The sequence below is a fragment of the Neltuma alba genome, unplaced genomic scaffold, assembly GCF_004799145.2.
Source record: "Neltuma alba isolate B1F8T4 unplaced genomic scaffold, ASM479914v2 tig00011339_pilon, whole genome shotgun sequence".
Classification (NCBI taxonomy): Eukaryota; Viridiplantae; Streptophyta; class Magnoliopsida; order Fabales; family Fabaceae; genus Neltuma; species Neltuma alba.
In genome coordinates, this window is record NW_021636041.1 from 28,874 (window position 1) to 49,810 (window position 20,937).

General features: G+C 30.3%; 2 protein-coding genes across 2 annotated transcripts; one reads left to right on the plus strand and one right to left on the minus strand.

Annotated features, from left to right (window-relative positions):
• The first annotated feature begins 8,473 nt into the window (after window positions 1-8,473).
• On the plus strand, window positions 8,474-11,704 carry LOC114712164 (transcription factor MYB58-like). The gene is made up of 3 exons (XM_028896630.1): window positions 8,474-8,772; window positions 9,987-10,116; window positions 10,638-11,704. Exons 1-3 carry the CDS (start codon window positions 8,544-8,546, stop codon window positions 11,242-11,244), a joined length of 966 nt encoding a protein of 321 aa, XP_028752463.1. The 5' UTR covers window positions 8,474-8,543; the 3' UTR covers window positions 11,245-11,704.
• Window positions 11,705-15,583: 3,879 nt separating this feature from the next.
• Window positions 15,584-20,812, minus strand: LOC114712170 (proteasome subunit alpha type-2-A-like). Its single transcript, XM_028896638.1, has 10 exons — window positions 20,747-20,812; window positions 20,581-20,637; window positions 20,461-20,537; window positions 19,682-19,758; window positions 18,846-18,943; window positions 18,214-18,247; window positions 17,834-17,901; window positions 17,463-17,532; window positions 16,734-16,799; window positions 15,584-15,617 (listed from the first exon to the last, which is right to left on the minus strand). The coding sequence occupies exons 2-9, from the start codon at window positions 20,619-20,621 to the stop codon at window positions 16,794-16,796; spliced, it is 471 nt and encodes a 156-aa protein (XP_028752471.1). The 5' UTR covers window positions 20,622-20,637; window positions 20,747-20,812; the 3' UTR covers window positions 15,584-15,617; window positions 16,734-16,793.
• Window positions 20,813-20,937: the final 125 nt, after the last annotated feature.

Here is a 20,937-nt window from a genome sequence, read left to right on the forward strand (position 1 = left end):
TTTCCTTGGACTGATTTAGTTTGGCAGTCGCTTAAAGTCATGAATGGCAAGTGAAAGCTTACTAACCCAAGAGAAAAAAACATGTCAAATAAATTAGGTAGACTGATAGAAAATGGCTTATGAATGTTTAATTCTCTAAGGGGGACTTGGAGCCATTAGTTTTGTTGATTAAGATGCCATTAATTTAATTGGTTCAGATTTGATTAATTAGAGTGTTGTTTTCATGTGGGGTAACACTGATTTATATTCCACTATGTGTAGGTAGGTGAGATTAGTGCATTGCATGGGACACAGTGCTTGGAGTTTTAAATTATTCAAGCTTTTGCTTTCACTTATTAATTTTTTTTTATCATTTCAAAATTATTATTATTCTGGTTTCCTCCTCCCGCTATATATATATATATATATATATATATATATATATTGTTACTTCCCTTCTATCCCTAATATAGGAGTTAGTTGAGGGGTTGTGTTTAGTCCTAAATATAAGAATTATGATTAATTTATTTATCTAACTTTTTTAAATCTACCCAAACTAATTAAGTATCTTTTATTTAAAAGAACTATGATTGTATTAATTTTCTTTAATAGTTGGTATAGAATATTATTATAGAGACTTTATTAGCCTTTGAAAACAATTATATATGATTTTAAAGATATTTTGATATGTTTTTCCCCTAATAATTTGGACTATTTAGAGTAGATCTTTCATTATATTACATGACATCAATCTTACGACATTATACTATTTGCAATAATATATTGTTTGTATATTGCGAGTTGGTAGGAATATTTTGAGGGGTTCCATGAAGTCATATCCTACGCGATTGACATGTAAAATTTAGCCATGTTAAACATACTACTTTTTAACATATATTAAAAAGATATAAAATGTTACCATCGATCACACGCTCACATTTCTCGTCATGCACGCATCATTATTAACCTTAAACAAATTACTAATTGAATATATTTTAAAACAATAGTTAGAAACATATATGTAGTTTGAATTTTTTTGGCATATATATGCGTATTAGAATTAGACTTCGGTGGAAATTATTACAATTTTTGTTTTAAATCATGACAATATAATAAATTATATCCAATATTTCCCGCCTTTGAAGTACTCGTAGATTTGAGACTAATGCTAAAAAAAAAAAAGAAGCTTAAAATGAAACTTAATATACATATGTGGGGAAGGTCAAAATTTTTTGTTTTAATTTTCCTCAATAATTAAATTTTTTATTGTTAAGTACTACCTTCGATTTTTAATATAAGACCTCATTTGACTTTTATTTTAGTCCTAAATATAAGACCCCAATTTACTTTGTTTATCATATTTATGCATTTTTTTTCAAGGTAGTCCTTCTAATATTGGTAGTTCTAGTCAATACACTTGATTAGTAAGGATATTTTAGAAAAGACAACACCTATTTGTTACAAATAACTAAACTTATTTTTTTAATCTCCTTAAATCAGTCAATTAGTTCTTATAATTAGAACCAGAGGTAGTAATTAGACATTTACCAATCTATTACTTATAAGGACAATTGATTTAACAGTAAATAGGAGTATAAAGTGAAATTGACTTTTAATAATAGAATAACCATTTGGTAGTTATTTTCCGTGTTGGTATGTCCAATATATGCATGTTTACATTTATATGTGAGCACGCACACGTGTTTTTTTTTTTTTAAAGTGGAGTAGAAAACTAGATTACATCAACATCGTAATTAATGATTAAATCAAAATGAAGAGGAATACAAAGGATTTAGACCCAAAGTTGTCCAAAGAATTGTGCATGGTCCTGTAGCTACGATTAGAGTTTCCTTGAAGAAAAGAGAACTGTGGTTCAAATTCTCTCCCTATACATCCCTGTCTCGTAATAATTATACTGCTTCATTCACGTTCCTTCTTGGTCAACATATCACATATTACCAAACCTGAAAATGAAAGCCTTCTTTCACAAATCTATATACTTTTCCTTCCTTCAAATAAACACCAACCATAATAATTTTTTAATGCTAAATTCATATATATATATATATATAAAATATGGGAAAATGGCGGGAAAAATACTTATTGAATTTCAAAATAACAAATAGGTGATTTAGTTTTGACTGATTTTGATTTATTAAAACCATTACAAATATAGTGAAAGCTATTATAATATTTAGCATGACCTATTTGTATTTTTAAAATTTAGCATGTATTTTTCTGTCATTTTTCCTATATATATATATATATACACACACACTACCTCCAGTTCTATTTATAAGACCTCGTTTGTAGACCAAAAACAAGATCTTATAAATAGGACCAAAGATAGTATTTCTTAAAATTGATTGTGATTGAGTTGGGTAACATAAAATGTATTAGGTGTATAATCTTTTTCACTTATATATATATATATTTCTAGTTTGATTTTATTTAACGTGAAACTTCTTCTCAATTACTACAATAGTTATACATATCACTACTCTCTCCTATTGTGAATGTAAGAGTTAGGATTTGGGGTTATTTTTGTTTCTCAATGCAAGATTTTGATCCACTTTATTTTTTAAATTTGAAAATTTTTCCCAAAACTTTTTCCATTGATTATATATGTTAAATGGGATTTCCTATCAATGGAAGTGACGATTAAAGAGGATATAATAACTTAAGAAAATTAACACGCATTTGTTATAAATAATTAGTTTAACTAATTTTTTTAACATTTAAAATCTAGCTTTTATTTTTAGGATCGGAGGAAGTATTATGTATCATTAAGCTCATGTGTTTTATATACAATACACAAAATCTAAGATGAGGATTTTATCCAGTCCACTACTTGTAGCCTAAGAGTGTGTTTGGATGAAACCAAACCGTGGTTTGGAAAAGTGATTCTGGAGAATAGATTCTGGGAAGAATAGATTCTGGAAAGAATAAATTTTATAAAAAAGTGATTTTGAGAAGTGAGAGTGAATAGTTGTTATCAGAAGCATTTTTTATATACAAATTACTAAAAAAAAGACATAAGTTAATATAATAATTACAGAAAAAATAGAGTTTATGATATATTTTAATTTGAAGGAATAAAATTGTTAATAATATATTTTTATTAACATAATTAATAATACATAAGATAATATAATTAATAAATAAATAATATGTATATATATATTTATAAAATATAAGATTAAATATGTTTATAAAAAAATATGTTTATAAAAAAAATAACAAGATACATATCCTATAGGCTCTCACACTCTCCCTTTTTTCTTCAAAAGCAAAAAATTTTTGCTTTTTCCAAAACCATGGTTTGTGCAAATTGGGTGGGTGTTTGGGTGACTTATCACCCAAACCATGGTTTGGGTCCCCAAACCATGGTTTGGGTCCCCAAACCATGGTTTGAGGTGTCACCCAAACGGTGCCTAAAGGGTGTTGTATTGACATATGTTGTTGACCGATGAACACTTAGCGATGCATCAATTTTGTATTATGTCATCAGAATTTGTATATTGCATGTGAATGCAATATTAAAAGCAAAGAATTACAAACATAACCTTTTCTTCTTATTTGTAAATTATTATTTATAATTTTTTATGTTCTTCTGTATATGGCATTTTGTAAATTAAAGTATATGAAGTATCTAATGTTCTTTTTTTTAAAATACATAGTCCACTCTGATATGGATATTATTGAGTAATTATGGTGGAAAAAGAGTATCCAAGGAGATTAATTAAACCGGGTTAAGATTTATTGCACTTAATTAAGGGTAATTTTGAAAAAAAGGAGTAATTTTAAATTATCAATTAATTTTAACTAACTTTAATTTATTGATTTATGTGGATTATTTAAAGGTGAGTTGTAAATAAAAAATGGAGAAAGTATATAATAATTTAAACATTTAACGGGAAATTTAATATGAAAGTAATATAGAACCATAAGTGTAAATTCATTGCAACTATGGGCTCAGAGCTTATGGTAATGTGAATAGGACCAATGTGAAGTTGAATTTAACAATGATTAATTAAGTTATACATTTGTTAGTTGCCATATATGCTAATTAATTATGTGTGATTCCATTTGAAAACCAACAAATTACTATTCAGCTGAGATATTTGTTTCCATGATGGTACTAGTTGCGTAGTGGACTTCCACATTATATATTGAATAAAATTACTTTGGCTCCTGTACAACACATGAAGTTTGAAAAAGAATCATGCTTTATAAATATTACAATTTATTTGTAATAACATTTAATATTGATAAAAAATGATATAAACATTATACATATTATAAAAGTTAATTTTTATTGGGTTGAATAAAGTGGCTTACCACTTATACCAAAATAAGGAAAAGCGGGAGGCCTAGTCAACAAAAACATTGTAAAGTCCAAGGAAGCCACATAGAGTTTGCCTAGCCTTACCTACATTTGTACTTTATGAACATTAAATCTTGTTATTAAATTCTTACCACATACTTTTAGATTCACCTAACCATGAAAAATGTCACAAAACTTATATATAGTTGACATATTTATTTTATCACACAACCTTTTAACATTTTTCTGATTTTTTTTTAAATGGAATGAAATGGTTTTATGGATGACCTTCAAAGTCATCTCTTATATTATTCAAAATTTTACTTTTTGTTTCCCTCTAAACCTCTAAAATCAATCATGGAGATAAGATTATAATTTAGGCGAGACTTTCACATGCTATTATATTTTCTTCATTCATTAAGATGGATGGCATTGACAAATGAATATATTTGTTTTAATTACACAATTGCTAATTAAGTATGAAAACCAATTGCGAACCCAACAGATCAAACTGAATAAGTGTAATTTGTCCTTTTTAACACTAGACTTGTTAGAGATAATATTTAATTTTCTTTGCCAACGAGATATTACTTAATTAATTCATATGATATAGGAAAAAAACTCGTTTAGTTAAAAGCATCAATCAAGATTCATTTGTATAAATCAATAAGTGGCCAGGGACCAATATATAGAGGACAAAAATCAGGATAACTGAATACTATTTTCCTTTGATATTTTAATGGACAAGATTTATCTAAATACTTTTCAATTTCTTGCTCAAGTGTCTCTCTTTAACATATCCAACATGCCCAAAATTCAAAAACAATTAAGAAAATCTGCATATATGAGCAACTAGTTTAATTGAGGTTGATTAATATTATATCATATAATGAGTATAATAGTGACCTTAAGGATAAAATAATTTTTCTTTGAATAAATAAGATGAAGTCTTCTTCCCAAAAAAAAAAAATTGAGAGAGAAAGCACACGTGCCAAATGATCATATATATAATTCAGGAAAATTTATATATAAGGACCCAAAACTTTAATTGCTATGTTAAAAGTTCTTAAAAGTTACTTCTCCTGTCCTTGATATAAGATATATTTAACTAATTTGATTAGATTAAGAAAGTTATGTAAGTTAGTTAATTATAAAAAATATGACATGTTTTTCTTAAAACACCATAATCATCTTCCTTAATATCTTCCCTCCTTCTTCTACTTGATTATAGTTGAGGGAATATCCATATGGGTAATTTAGGAAAAATTGATAAATATAAGAAATAGGTCTTATATTCAGGACCAAAATCAACTCAACAATTAGGTCCTATATTAAAGGCAGGAGGAATATTATCATGTTTTAATATTAAATTTGGTATTAAATCTCGCATGACTTAGTAACAAGGTTTAGATAAATTATGTTATCATTTATCAAATTGCAAGAGTGCTTTTACCAAAAAAAAAAAATTGCAAGAATGCTATACTAACCGGTTTGGGTCTAACAGAAGATGCTAGTTTCTTACAGCATGGTGAATCAAAATTTAAATTTCACTCCAAAAAAGTGTTTACATTTAGTCTCTGATAATGCCCGAACATGATTTCATCTTATAAGGGATATATGTGCCTAGCGACGAAAAAAAAAAAGAATACTATAATTAATGCGTTTTTTTAAAAAGATTTTCACTCTTGCATAATTTAATATCCATATAAATTGATTTTAATTTTTAATTTTTTTAAATAGAAACATTTTAGAATCTAGGTTATTAAATTCATTTTTTTTTTATAATTTACATAATCCTGGCTAGCTGGTACCCTTTTTCTTTTTTTTTGGTCCAACCGAGCTGGCTAGTGATGAAATTCTAATTTTATTGTTATTAGTTGGTGAATTTGCACATAGATTAGTCAAACGATTAATTTTATATAATTAATCGGTTGAAGCAGTACCTGCTACTAATTAATTTTTGTTGGCTTTGCGTAATTAAAGTCATATGGGGTAGGAAAATCCATTAATAAATTATATCATCCGTGACATCACTTGTCAATAAAAAATTCTGTGAGCTGGTGGTTGAAAGATATATTAATTATACTCATTCTTAATTTATTTTATTTTAATATTATTAATAATTGACAATGTATGAAATTAATATTTAATTATAACTATGTTATGCGTATAAGTATAACTAATAGAGTAAATTTATGTATGGTGGAAAAAATGCAATAATATTAAATTAAATCACTAATCTTTTTTGTTTCAATTTAATCAAGGGCTTCTCCTTTCGAAACTTAGAGTACAAAGGGTTTTCATCTTCCTCAACAAATACACTTCTCGATATTTGAACTTGAAATTACTAATCATTTTTGTAAACAAAATAAATAACTAATCATTTTAACGTGCATCGATACATACAAATCATTAATGATTGTAAATCACCCCTCATTTATAGAGATGGTTGGAATTCCCTTTGATCCCTTTACATCATCCTAAGTCTCATTTAATTTGATGGATACTTCTCTTCGAATAGATCCCTATAGAATCAAGGAAACGGAAAAAAAACAAAGGAAAGGAAAAATGTGGGAAACAAAAAACTTTCTTTGGCACTTGATGTTATATAATGTAATCATACTTAACGGAAGGTAAATTATGTGCTCATAGAATTCTGGCTACAGATGCTTCTAATTAACAAGAATCAAGGCATTTTATCCAGCGTAATGCATGCATGAAACATAGGAACCTAGAAAATAAAAACAGAATAGAGATTGAAACGCAAAGTGCAATATATATATATATGGTTGTCGTGATTTTGGCCCAACCTAATGGGCATCATATATAAATTAAAAGATTAAGGATTATTTAGTACCTTTTTCATATGTGTTATGCACTTTAAAGTATTTTGTCATTAATATAATATCGTGAAGTATTTTTAAGTGTACTTAACACTTTAAAATATTTCGTAGTTTATTTAGTATCCTGAAATATTTTTTATGTACATCTAATATTTGAAATATTTTATAGTTTATCTAATATTTTGAAATATTTTTTCATACTCAGTCAGCATTCTAAAGTAGTTTATGATTTCTCCGGCACAATAAAAGTATTTTTCTATGTGTGTCTGGCACCTCAATGCTTTAAGGGCAGCATTGTACCATAAAATATTTTAGAATGCTGGACATACTTAGAAAAAAAACTTTAAGGTGTTGGATAAACAACAAAAATACTTGAAAGTATTGGACACATGAAAAAATTATTTTACAGTGCTGGGCATAAAATACTTTAAAGTAACGGATATATTTGAAAAAAAACACTTTAGGATACAGAATGAAACTTAACACTTCATTAAATATCAAATCGTGCAAATTCTTTTTATTTGAATTCTCATTAAGAGAGTTGCTCATATTTAATGTCTAACTAACAATATCTCGAACGGGATTTTTTTCTATAAAAAGAAACCTGTGTTATAATAAAAATTTAAAATCATTTTCTTCCTCAGTTGTTTTAGCAATTAGCATTCAGTTTTGGGTATTTGTATGTATAAATTTAAGTTAGCTTATTAGCTTATTATTTAGAACAAATGAACAAAAAAGAAAACACGAAAAATTGAGTTAATTTATTATGAGATGATGTTTGCAGTTTCCACTGTAAAATTTAAATATCAATACTGCGAGAAAAAGTTCCTGACGTCTTGTAGTGGAAATTTCAATCAGCGATTAAAAGCTTGAAAGATTTAATTTTTGGTTCAAAATAATGATAATTTTGAATAAATTCTGACAATTCAATTAGTCTTCAATTACATTAAACAGGATTTAATCACTACTAAAATGACTAAACGACAAAATATTATTTAAAACAAATTACTTTTCAACAGAGAGAATCCAAACTCATTATAACTCATTATAGATCATTAGAAATGATTGGGTATAATCTCAATCCTAGCTTGACTATTTGCACATATAGAGTGACCTTTGTGGTAGTGTGCTCTCCAAAAGGGAAAAAAAAAACATTTGTAAATTTTAGAAAAATGATCTAATGAGTTAAATGCTTTTGAAACAACAAAGCCAGGGAGATTTCAGTATATCAAACAGAAAATAATAAAAAATAATCTTGGCGGGACATCCTTCTATATATATTGCACAAGCGTTGTACGTGTGGGCTCATATTGTAGACAAACATCCTTCCCTCCTCTTCTGACTTGAGACATATTCTCTTAGAGAGAAGAATAAGAATATGCAGAAACATATATATGAAGCAGTGTGTTAGTTCATCAGAGAAAACCCAGAAAACTTTTAAGGTCTCTGCAAATTTTGGGTCGGAGAAGAAGAGAAGAAGAAGAATGGGGAAAGGAAGGGCGCCTTGCTGTGATAAAACTAAAGTCAAGAGAGGACCATGGAGTCCTGAAGAAGACCTTAAGCTCATTACCTTCATCCACAAACACGGCCATGACAATTGGAGAGCCCTTCCTAAGCTTGCAGGTATGTCTTATTATTCTTGTGTTTAAACTTAAAACCATCTTTTTGGTTCTAAATTCTCAGTCTTTTCAAATGGGTCTTCAAGAGTTTGCAGTTTCAGTGCTTGTAAAATGCATTATATATTGCTCTGTTCTATTGTTTCTCCTAAATCTGCAGTTCTTTTAATACAGAAAACTGCAGTTTAGGAGGCTATGGCTTGGAGCTTTTATATATATATATATATATATATATATATGATTCAAGAGTTTTAAGCCAGAGTCTCTGTCGTATTGGTTTTGTTTGTTCATATAAATTGGTAAGCCATTTTTATCAGCAAATGTATGGCTTCGCGCTGCAAAATCTGCAGAATTTTCAGACTTTGAATCTGAAACTCTATTATTGTATTGGAGATGTTTGTAATAAACGCGATGTTGATTCTTTTTTCGTTAGTTTCTGGTGTGAACAAGTATGCAAGTATTTTTTTTAATATAAATAATACATGTGTGGATAAGAATATTTATTGCTTTTATTTTTATTTATTTTATCAAATTACTTGGTCTACGCAATGAGCATATGTATGACTTTCAGGAAAATTTGCATTCCCCTTTCAATATTTAGAACATTATTTGAGGAGTTGCTAGGAGTCTAGAAATGAATTGTATTAATTATTTTCTATTTATAAAATAGTATTTTTTTTAATACATGTTGTAATATTAATATTGATTTACAACGTTTGTTTTGGTAAAGTGATGACAAAATGCAATGTCTTACTATGGAGTGTTATTTTTTATTGGGTCAAATTGTGGGCCCTCCCACTACCAAATATTGGAATATTGGACCCCAGAAAATCAAATATAATAATACAATATTTTTTATGATGATGATGATTGTGCATGTTCACCTACCTAGCCGGCTTGAGTCTCATACCAGATAGGGAAAATTACCATATTCATTTCCCCACAATTTTCCTGCACCATTCTGTAAAAGCAAGGAAAAAAAAATTAAAAAAAAGGCTAAAACTTGAATTTCCTTAAAAGCAAAGAACATTAAAATTCACTTTTATACTGTTCCATTCTTTTTTGTTTCTTTTGGATATCATATCTAAAGATCAAGTAATGATTTGGGTATTTTTTTTTAAATTCATTTTTGCATAATACTTATTAAATTTTTATGTTGAAAATATTATTGTGATATGAAATTGAAGAATAATTTGTGGTGTGGATATATGTGGGTGTTAGGATTGGTGAGATGTGGGAAAAGCTGCCGTTTGAGATGGATCAACTACTTGAGGCCTGATGTGAAGCGTGGCAATTTTTCTAAGGAAGAAGAGGACACCATCATAAGGCTTCACCATGCCTTTGGAAACAAGTAAGTCCTCATAAGTCTTATTACTTCTTATCAACTTTATATGTCTTATATTGATATCGATATCAATGATATTTACTCTCAAACAATTATTCATGACAATTTTTATTGAGAAAATAAAAAAAGAAGATAATTACTACTCTTTCAGTTCTAAATATAAAACCCACTTTGTAATGTAAATTATACTACAAAAATGGTCTTATATTTAGGACTGTAAGAATATCTTTAAACTAGACTAGGTTTTTCTTGAGGTATATTTGGATGGAACTTACATGACGTGCGATACCCATCAAAAGTTGTCTCTCTTTCTTTCTGTTTTTTCACCCCTTTGATTCTAAATTGAACTCAGAGAAAGCTCTCAACTCTTGTTTCGTTTGAATCCGTCTTTGATCATATGAGGGCATGATTCTTGACAAAATATGCCTGCTTTTGTTCATAGACAAGTTTATTATTTTCATTTAAAGGTTGAGCAGAGTATCTGATAAGAGGTTAATTAATTGTGGTTCCAAACAAATTGGTTTCAGGTGGTCAAAGATTGCATCTCATTTGCCAGGAAGGACGGACAATGAGATCAAGAACGTTTGGAACACACATCTCAAGAAAAGATTAAAGCCTAAGCCCTCACAATCACAATCCAATCTTGCTGATGTCTCATCACCAATCACTACTACTACTCTGTCCTCTGATTCATCTTCCTCTGAGAAAATGGAGCAAGACTCAGAGAAACAAGTTCCCAATGAACCTATCAATGGCTTCACAGAGGACCCAAAAGAGTCGTCACCAGCTTCATTCTCTTCCTCTGATCATTCATCATCAAAACCAGAAGATGAAGATGGACAGATTTTAGAGTCTTTGCTGAAAGACGACGATCCTCTGCTCCAAATTCCAATGGACACATTGGACTTTGATATCTGGAATGTTCTGGAGAATCCAGAATCCTTCCAGTCAAATGATTTTCAGGTTCCAAGTGTTTCTGATGATGCAGACCAGAACAAGTGGCTTCGTGAATTAGAGAATGAACTTGGATTGGGAACATCAGAGGGATTCAACCTACCAAGGAACGCTGAGGATGCAGACATGGGTTTTCTTGAATCATCATGGTCCTCTTGGACTGAAATTTACAATTTTTAACTCATCAAAAAGTAAATTAATACAAGTCATAAGTAGTTCTTTTAGGGACAAGAAAAGTCCAAGTGATTACAAGTCCAAACAATCACTGTAATTTTTCACTAGGAAGGAAGATTCTCTGAAATACTGAACATGAAATCGGAGAAAAACAGAGAGAAACAGAGACAGAGAAGGAAGCCTTACTTCTGTGAACTCACGTGCGCAGAAGTAAGACTCATCTCTCTATGTTTTCATCTCTCCTATGCTTTTTCTCCACGAAGTATTTCAGAAAATCTGAAATATATTAGTGGGTGTTTTCTTATTTCTCACAAGAGTCATACAAGAAGCAAGAAGATTAATTAGATGTATTATTTGTTAGAACATTATTGAAGTATACAATACAATACAATATAATGATGATGATGATACAGGTTTATTAATTCAAATCTATGGCTATAATATTGAATACTATTTTGTTGGTAAACAAGAACTATCCAACACTTTGCAAGTGGGTGAATGGGTGGGTAGGTAGGTGATGTATTCTTCACTTAATTACTAACATGAGAGTGACATTTTCTCTGTCAAAAATTTCCATCAGATTTGAACAATGAAAACAACCTTGATTAGGTAGTACTACTAATACTACTTGAGTTCTGGCATGTTTAGTACAAGCCAAATTGATAATGATCTCTGACTTGTTGACCCCTTTTATGGAGTAATATACTCAAGTCAATAGGACAAACAAAACAAAAATGTTTTCACATAATTGAAAAATAAAAAAACAGAGATAAAGCTCCTTCACAACTACTTTAGGAGAAGCTTGGAATAATACCAAGGTGCAAGCAAAGGGCATGAACTTTGAAATTTCAACCAATTGTGGTTGGATTGAGTGCAAGTTATTGGAGCGGAGAGGATGAAGGAATTTTATGAGGAAAATATGAGAATTCAATTTTGTTATAAGAAAATATCATACTACCTCTGGTCCTTAATATAAGACTCTGTTTGACTTTTATTTTGATCCTAAATATAAGACCCCTATCCATTTTGTCTCTCATATTTATACATTTTTTTTTTCTAAAGTAACCTTTCTAACAATAATAGTTCTAATCAATACACTTGATTAGTAAGGATATTTTAGGAAAGACAACACCTATTTAAGACAAATAACTAACTCAACTTACTTCCTTAATCTCCTCAAATTAGTCAACTGGCTCTTATAATTAGAACCGGAGGTAGTATAATAATGTTTCAATTGAAAGCATTCTCTTGAAGGGAATGCCTCCATTTGCAAAAAAAAAAAAAAAAAAAAAATTGAGCCACACGAGGGGAGTTCTCACTTCAAAAAAACTTGTACCAAACGCAACATATTAAAGTCTAAAATCCAATCTATTGATATAAGTGGACTAAAGTAGACAGACAAATCAGTCAATTATAACTAATGTGACATTATCTCCCTAAAGTACCCTTATATAAGATTAGATGGTATATTAGTTCATAAATTATATAAGTTAATTTGAAGCAAATGATAAACGTGAAAGATAAAATGAATTAAAGTTTTATATTTAGAACCAAATCTATTGTCTAAATTAGAGGAAATATATGAAAATAATGTATCTTTAGTTTTTTAACTTCATACAAAATTTTATTTTTTTGGCCAACAACACAATTTTATTTTATCTCCTTAATTTTATAAAGTGTCTTTTCAAATGTTTAACCCTAATGTTACTAGCAAAATATGTTAATATTAAAATTTTAAATGTTGATAAAATATCGTCAAATGCTTATATATAAGTTTACTGATGACAAATAACAATGATTAGCATAGAAATTATCATTTGAAACTAATAATATTAGGTTAAATAACTAGAAGTATACTTTATCAAACCTCGTATAAATTAGGAGATCAAATGTACCTTTTTACCCAAAACAAATCATTTTGAGAGAATTCTCTGAATGGACAAGAAATGTTTAAATTTGGTCCAGACAAAATTATGAATAAAAAAAATTTTAAATCTTCAAATCATGGCTTTAGGAGAAACAATATCCTAGTACATCATCAAACTCTTTGAAATTCATGATACCGTTTTGAACTTATTGTTGTGGCCGACATGAGGGAATTTTCACCCATTGTTGTGAATCTCACCAAACTACTACTTACTATTTTATGTGAATCTATGATAGCCACTCTCTTTCAGTCACTTATTACATTATTTTAATGAACCCAGTTCGGTTTATATCCTCATTCTTTTCAATTTTTATTTTTTTTGCCAACATTTTTCAATTTTTGTTTGATATTTAGATCTTGTAGATAAAATATTAACGGTTTAGATTTAATTATTTATTAAGTTTTAACATCTCAATTAAAATATTAACCTTGGGCCATTGTAATTTAATCTTTTCAATGCGGAAAAGAGAGACAAAATGAAAGAGGAAGGACAAAGAAAAAATGCAGGGTTAAAATTGTGTAGTACTCTTCTAGTCCTAAATGTAAGACCCTTATAAGGACCGGAGGAGTACAATCACTAATCTAATAATGTGAACAATAAACTTCCCCATTTGATCTTAAACTACGCAAGAAAAATGTGAACAATTAGAACCAAATTTTATCTTAAAGAAAATCCTAAACTATACGCTAGTAAGATCTTATATTTAAGACCAAATTTAATACTAAATTAGTTCTTATATTAAGAATTCAGGGTAGTATATAAGTTGTATTTTATGTTTACATGTTTCTACTGTTTTTTCATAGGTTCTGTCACAGGTTTTATTGCTTGCTTCCCTCCCTTTTATGCATGACTTATTTTTATTATATTTAAGAAAGCCTTTAATTTTAAGGTATTTGATTTTTAATAATATAGACTAAAACTCGTTAGTTGTTATGTTTTTTTAATTTTTAATTTTTGCATTTATGTTTACAAAATTTAAATAGAAGATACCTAATGCCAAATCGAATGAATTTGGACCTAAATTTAAATATTGAGCTCCATTATTTCTTTGTTTGTTCCAATATCGAATATGATAATGTATTCTCACAACCAATCCAGGTAGTACAACCTGATAAATTATAGCATACATGATTAGGTTTGAATGTATAGTTTGACACGCAAATAATTTGTATAACCACACACACACACACACACACACACACATATATATATATATAGTAATATACACGTTCTAACTTAAAATACATGGAAATGACAAATATAGATAAAGACTAAAAATAATAATAAAGAAGGCTGCCATCCATATATATGACTTTACATATGAATTATTTTGATATAATTTAGAGTATCCTTAAAGTCACTTTAGATTTGAGACTAATTTCTGTTAGGGCAGGAGTGTTAATGTTAAAACCCTCTTAACAAATGTGTTTCTCGATATTCAAATTTGTATTCACCTCTTTACAGAGGCAAGACCACTTACTTTTTCAACTAACAGCTTGTTAGTTACATATAAATTATTAACCTAAAATCTCCTTACAAGTCAATATTATTAAATTTATTATGTCCTTTTTTTTTTGGTTTTGATATTTATTATATGATTTTTCTGCCAACTATGATTGATTTGAATATAAGCTAATAAAGAATATAGTCACCATCTTTATTATTGAGTCCATAGATGAACCTCCCTATATTATTGAAAGTATCATTTTGTTTGTTCTGGATCGTACTACTATCAAATATATTTATATTCAAGTCAATATTCTTCATTTGTCAATTTTTCTTCCAACTGTAGATTCATTTGAATATATGTTAACATATCGCCATCGGCTTAGCCTCCTAAAATTATATAAATACATATACTCTTCCGGTCCTAAATATAAGACATCCTTTGTAGTGTAAATTATATGAAGAATTTATCTATAAATATTGAATACTCCGCCATTATAAGTAAACTTAATTAATTAGCCATTCTTATCTTCTTCTTATCTCATACCGTACAACATCATTTTCTAAAAAAAAAAGGGTTAAGAAAATAAATTGATTGGAGCACCAAGGAAATATAATCACCAAAATTATTTATTATCACTTTAGTTAAATTAGAAGAAAATAAACACATGGTCACATAAGTTGACACATTAATTATGCACATGTTGCACCATGCGCTTGTGCATGTATATGTACAAATGTGCATACAAATGTATATATGTATAAATTGTGTCTAAGTACATGCATGTGCCTGTGTATACAAACATGTGCGTGTGTGTCTCCATATGTGTGTGTGTGTGTATCCGTGTGTTGGGAATTTTCTGGGGGAGACATATCAAATTTATATATTGCTTGTAGTGAGATTAGTTTCCCTCAAGATGGGAAATAGTGCTGGCATGTCCAAGTGCGTGTGAATGTGAAGAGAATCTGGACTTAGTATGGTAATATTCCATGCCATGATTGAATCTACAAATTATAAACCCAACTAAATTTAATATAAATAATTACTTATATTTGGTCAAAATATTTTCCATACATCTAATACATTTATAATATTTTGTTCATATATATATATATATAACCCATATGGTTGTTTAAAATCATTACATTTCACTGAAAGGCTTTCTGATGCATTTTGAAGTTAGCTCACTTCAGCCAACTATGAAACGAACATGATGTTTGGCAAGTAAGAAAGCTTCATTCCTCCATTAATTGCACATTACTCAACTTCACCCAAATAATCATCATCAGTTTATGCTATACTCTCCCATTAAGCCTTTGGTTTAAAGATGTAAAATACTTGTTGAGTTTGGACTTGCAACAGTCTATTTTGTTTTTCTTAAACATGAAATATCAATTGTCTTCTTCCGACTAAAGCCCAAATTAAATCCCCATTTCAGATCATTTTAAGGCCACATTCTCACATATCATCTTCATGCTTTGGTGACCAGCACTTCAAGTGAGATTACAGATCCTATCATGGGACAATGATGCATCATTTTCAACCATATGATTAGAAGCAAACAATTGTGCCACCTATGATTGCCCATTTATGGTGATACAGCTCTTATGATCATTGATAACCCGCCTCAGAAGTGTATCAAGTATCAACCTTTCCAGTTTTCATAATTTATCTAAATATTTAATTGTTGATAGAGAACAATAGCATTGTACGATTCATATAGCCAATCCCACTTAGTAGAATAAAGTTTGTTGCTGTTCCTCTTTTATCAAACCATTATTTGGAAACCAAATTGGATCTCAAATAATTCAAATCACGTTGAATAGGATCACAGGCATACCAAAGATCTTCTAATAAGCTTTAACATAGTTGCATATAAAAGGCTCAAATTCAAGACTATTAAGCTAGCATAACCTCCTACCAATTGAGCTAATCCAATTTAATTTAATTTAATTGTTTGACAAAATTACCCTCCATAGTAAAACTGTAGGAGGATATTTAATTAAAACTATATAATTTAATTTAATGAAGGATATTTTAGTAAAGTACTTAAAATTGGATGATAGTATGAGAGCACAGAAGCTATTAGAAATTATTTTTTGGATGGAGAGCAGAAGTACCTGAATTTTTGGTCTGCCCCAACTAAGCTAATTTCAATCTTTCTGCCTGAGATTTGTCCTTCAAACCTACATGGCACAAGTAATAGATAAACAGTGTGATACCTCATTTGTCACGGGTTTTCTACAATTACAGAAGTAAATGTATAAAATACCTTCAGAAAGAAATTTAAAAATAAAAAGAGCGCAAAAAATCTATACACACACCCAATCCATCTACATCACTTTCCCTCCCAATGCTTTCAGGCTAACAAAAGGAAAAAAAAATCCAATACTTATTGCATAAGTATAGAGGCTTTAATTTTGTTGAAATACGGCAAGGCTAACAGCAAATTTAAAAACAGAACAAGGAGGAATGTTAACAAGAAGGAACGTTGAACAGTCAAAACTCCCCTCCAAAAGTAAATGATTAACTGTTTTTGAAAATTTTGAACGGTTTTTGAACTTTAAGGATTGCAGTAACAGGAGATTATTTTTCGCAGGGTTTAGTTTAATACTATTCATAAGCCATGAATCCTCAAACTTTGAGCAATGAATATCAACACCATGCAGTTATCTTCCTAAAACTTAAGGAGCATCATTCTGGAGTCTTCATGAGAATGGACCCGATGTGTCAAAAAAGCTTGCTACCTTAATCTACCAGTCAGAAGTAAGAAAATGCATTAAAATCAAGATGGCCACAGTAGCAATAAAAGTTACATGGTCGTGTAGGATGGTACATATTTACATTACCTGAAATAATTGCGGTCCTTTGTCATCAAACCCAGCTACCAGCAGGGATGCACCAAAAGGCCTAACACCACTGTCAAGACAAAACATGCAAACTAGAATTTAAAATATAATACTGGCAGAGGGCAAGTCATGGAAAAAGGGGTACTTCCGCATATAGAAAAATTAGACATAATCTGTCTTAGGTCTGCACTAATAAAGGTCAAAAGCTATGAATTATAACAAGTTCATCTACTATACAGATCAACCGAGTTGGAGCTAAATCAAAGCTCATGCTTCAAATACTAATTATAATATTGAAGCAAATAAAATCAACCCATCCATATGGCCGGAGTGCAAATGAAATATAGTTTACAAAATTAAAAATCAATTACCCAGACTGAGTAAATTCCTGCATGACAGCAGCAATTACCCTCACCTCTTGAGTTACAGGGATTGGTTCCTGCTAATTCCATGAAATGCATCAGATAAAAACTTAAGAAAGGGACCATTGGAGAATACACTAAAAGCAAACAGAAGATACACGAACAAGGAAATACATGAAGTGGTAAAGATAACCATATATGCTTGATTACAATCTTTTTTCCTAATATATGCAAAACTATAAACTAGAATGCCTGCATTTCCAAGAGAACGTTTTCTTTACAAATGTTATGAGATAGTGCTTGGGGCTTTACTTGTCCCATAAGTAGTCACAGAAATACAGAATTGTTTCATGGAGTGTCCCTGTCTGATAGTACAGATATCAAACAGCTTTGAATAATGCTTTGAACTGTCTAGCTGTTTTTCTGAATAATCATTCTTCAAAACTCCCCCCGGGGGCGGCTGGCAGGATAGATAATGCTCCTTTGTCAATCCACATTTATTTTTAGAGTTTATTCCTTAAAAAGTGACAACTGTAAGTAGAAAGAAAGCAAAATGATGCAATAAATGGTACTAATCTCCTTTATACTTCATAACAAAACTGTTGTCTTGTTTTCAATTCATCACCTTATTTTTCAACTTACAACCTAAAACTACAAATGCTGTCAAATGGCACATGTATCTTGTAGCATAAAACTGTCTTCTATGCAGTAAATACAAGCAACCCTCTTCCCACTACTTCATGATTTGGATAGAACAGTCCTTTACATTACATGCCTAAGGAAAATTTGAAAGTGGGACATAGGCACAAGGCATATTTAGCCAATGGTAACACTGGCATTGAAATATATTCTGGTCAACCATCTAATCTTGAAAATTTCTTAACTCCTATCCTTCTATATATATCTGAAGTTTCTTAACTTTCTAACATGGACGGCTAACTTCAGTTGAGCAGTAACCTTGGCCCCGACCTCACCATCTCACTTGCATAAGAGTTGAGCAACCTTTAACTTTTACTCAAACTTGTTACAATCAATCAAATGCCATATTGTAGAGTGTAAGACCGTTAGTGAGGTGAATACAAAGCCAATATCTGGGTTTAATATCTGAATTTTCTGGACCTACATCCAAATACAAAAGACCCAGAATGTGGGCTTTGTTTGCAATAGATGATGAGGCAGGAATAAAAAAACTACGATATTTTTAGGCAGGAAAATTACAGGACATGAACAAAAAAAGCTTACAAGTTACACTGCACAAAAGATAGATTTTTAATAGGCCGTACTTCCACATGTCCCTAAACAAAGTAGTATTAAGTACTAACATCATTCCACTAAGCATAAACTCGGAGCAAAAAAATAAAACCACATGGATAGAAGTCGTACTATCACTCTATCAGACACTAGTCGGAGTGTACAGATCACAGAAAAATAGGTTCAGTTCAGTACAAAGGCATTACATCCTAGACCATAGAAAATGGTGATTGTTCCTGGGTCTTTGACCCTGTCTATCACCACCAAAAAAAATGGTGACTGCCCAATCTCTGATGCTTCGATGATGCCCACATAAATCTATATTTTATATAACTAGAAGAGGCGGACAAATTACAAGCAAGGCTGATAATATGAGGCAACACTATCCTGTTCGTTCATAAAGGTGACACAGAATTTCTCATAAAGCCCTGAACAACGTGCCATTTTATAGCTATAGGTCAAAATGGGGCAAGGCTGAATCATTCAATGAAGTTAGGCTACAATAAAAATGGAGAAACAAGATAGCAGATCCGAAGAGCATACGACCTTGGATAGAACAGATCATAAATTTATGAAATTTTCACACGTAAAGAAGGATCCAACCACATGAAAACTCTCTGATGCTTCATCAACCAACATTGAAGGTAGTTTTTTCTCTGTTGCAATGACAACTCCGTTAGCAGCTGCAAGAATCAAAAGGGACTTGTAAATAACGAAAGCTAAAAGAAACGTTATATATCCAAATCATTTAAAAGATAATATGATCTGTAAGGAGAAAAAAAAAAGGGGAGGAGAATCAAACGCAGAAGCAGATGATGATGCAAAAATATATGGCTCTACCTTCTAGATAAATTCTCAATGTTTTGATGAATGAGAAGAAATACAAGTGCTTTTCTAATGGCAGCATCTTAGTTTATTTTCTTATTTGATGGCTTTTTGGGAAATAAGAAAAACTTTGCAGTGCCAGAGAAAAAGTAAAACAATATAATATAAAATATACAGAAAACTCGCCACTTTAACTGATTGAACGACGAAATGCCATTATATATCATGTTTTTCCCCAAACCAAGACATATGTAACTGTATCTTCATTTGACACACACTCCTCCCCTGTCTACATAGCCGAAATGTAATGTTTCTGCAAAGCTCGACCTATTTCAGTATTTCTCACTAGCATCCATCATACCAAATGACATCTGTTATTTCAAGAATAACAATTTTCTGAAATCAAACAGCTAGAATCCATCGTACCAAATAACATTTATTCAACTCCCCCCCCCCCCCAAAAAAAAAAAAAGAGAATACTCTTTCGAGATAAAAAAGAAGCAGCGATGTCAACCAAAATACTTGAGACAGCAGAAATATGGACCGTTAAAGAGTGTCACCTTTAATCCCAAGAGAGGTTTGTCCAGACCCAACAGCGGTAAGAGCATGCTCAATCTGAACAAGTTTTCCAGAAGTACTGTTGAACAATGTAAGATGCAAAAGTCTACCGGTAGCCACACCTAAAAGTGATAAGTGAGAACGAGCATTGACTATCCCCCATGATATTGTATCAGAACCTGCAATGAAAAACGACTATAACAATCATGAAATGCGTAAAACAAGTACCATATGCACTATCTTGAGAATTGAATTCAGATTGTACAGAATTTTCGAAGTTAAAAACACCTTGAATCTTCTCTCTCTTTTCCCCCTTTAAAAGATAATACACGACTTCAACTCTGAAAGATGACGACGTAACACACCACTTGGATCAATGGACGATTCTTCTGATGCCTACAATGTCTACCACTGGAAAATGCACCGATAAATCAAGGTTGAAAAGAAGTGGAAGTCCTTGTCAGCTTAGCCCCTGGTTA

Bases quoted from the DNA above. Each gene is read 5' to 3' on its own strand.
- LOC114712164 (XM_028896630.1), top strand. From the start codon at position 8,544: ATGAAGCAGTGTGTTAGTTCATCAGAGAAAACCCAGAAAACTTTTAAG. The intron at 8,773-9,986 runs GTATGTCTTATT...TGTGGGTGTTAG, and splicing joins AGCCCTTCCTAAGCTTGCAG to GATTGGTGAGATGTGGGAAA. The intron at 10,117-10,637 runs GTAAGTCCTCAT...AATTGGTTTCAG, and splicing joins CACCATGCCTTTGGAAACAA to GTGGTCAAAGATTGCATCTC.
- LOC114712170 (XM_028896638.1), bottom strand. From the start codon at position 20,621: ATGGGGGATAGTCAATGCTCGTTCTCACTTATCACTTTTAG. The intron at 19,759-20,460 runs GTGACACTCTTT...TGATTCTTGCAG, and splicing joins AACCTCTCTTGGGATTAAAG to CTGCTAACGGAGTTGTCATT. The intron at 17,533-17,833 runs GTAATTGATTTT...TTGTCTTGACAG, and splicing joins CAGGAATTTACTCAGTCTGG to TGGTGTTAGGCCTTTTGGTG.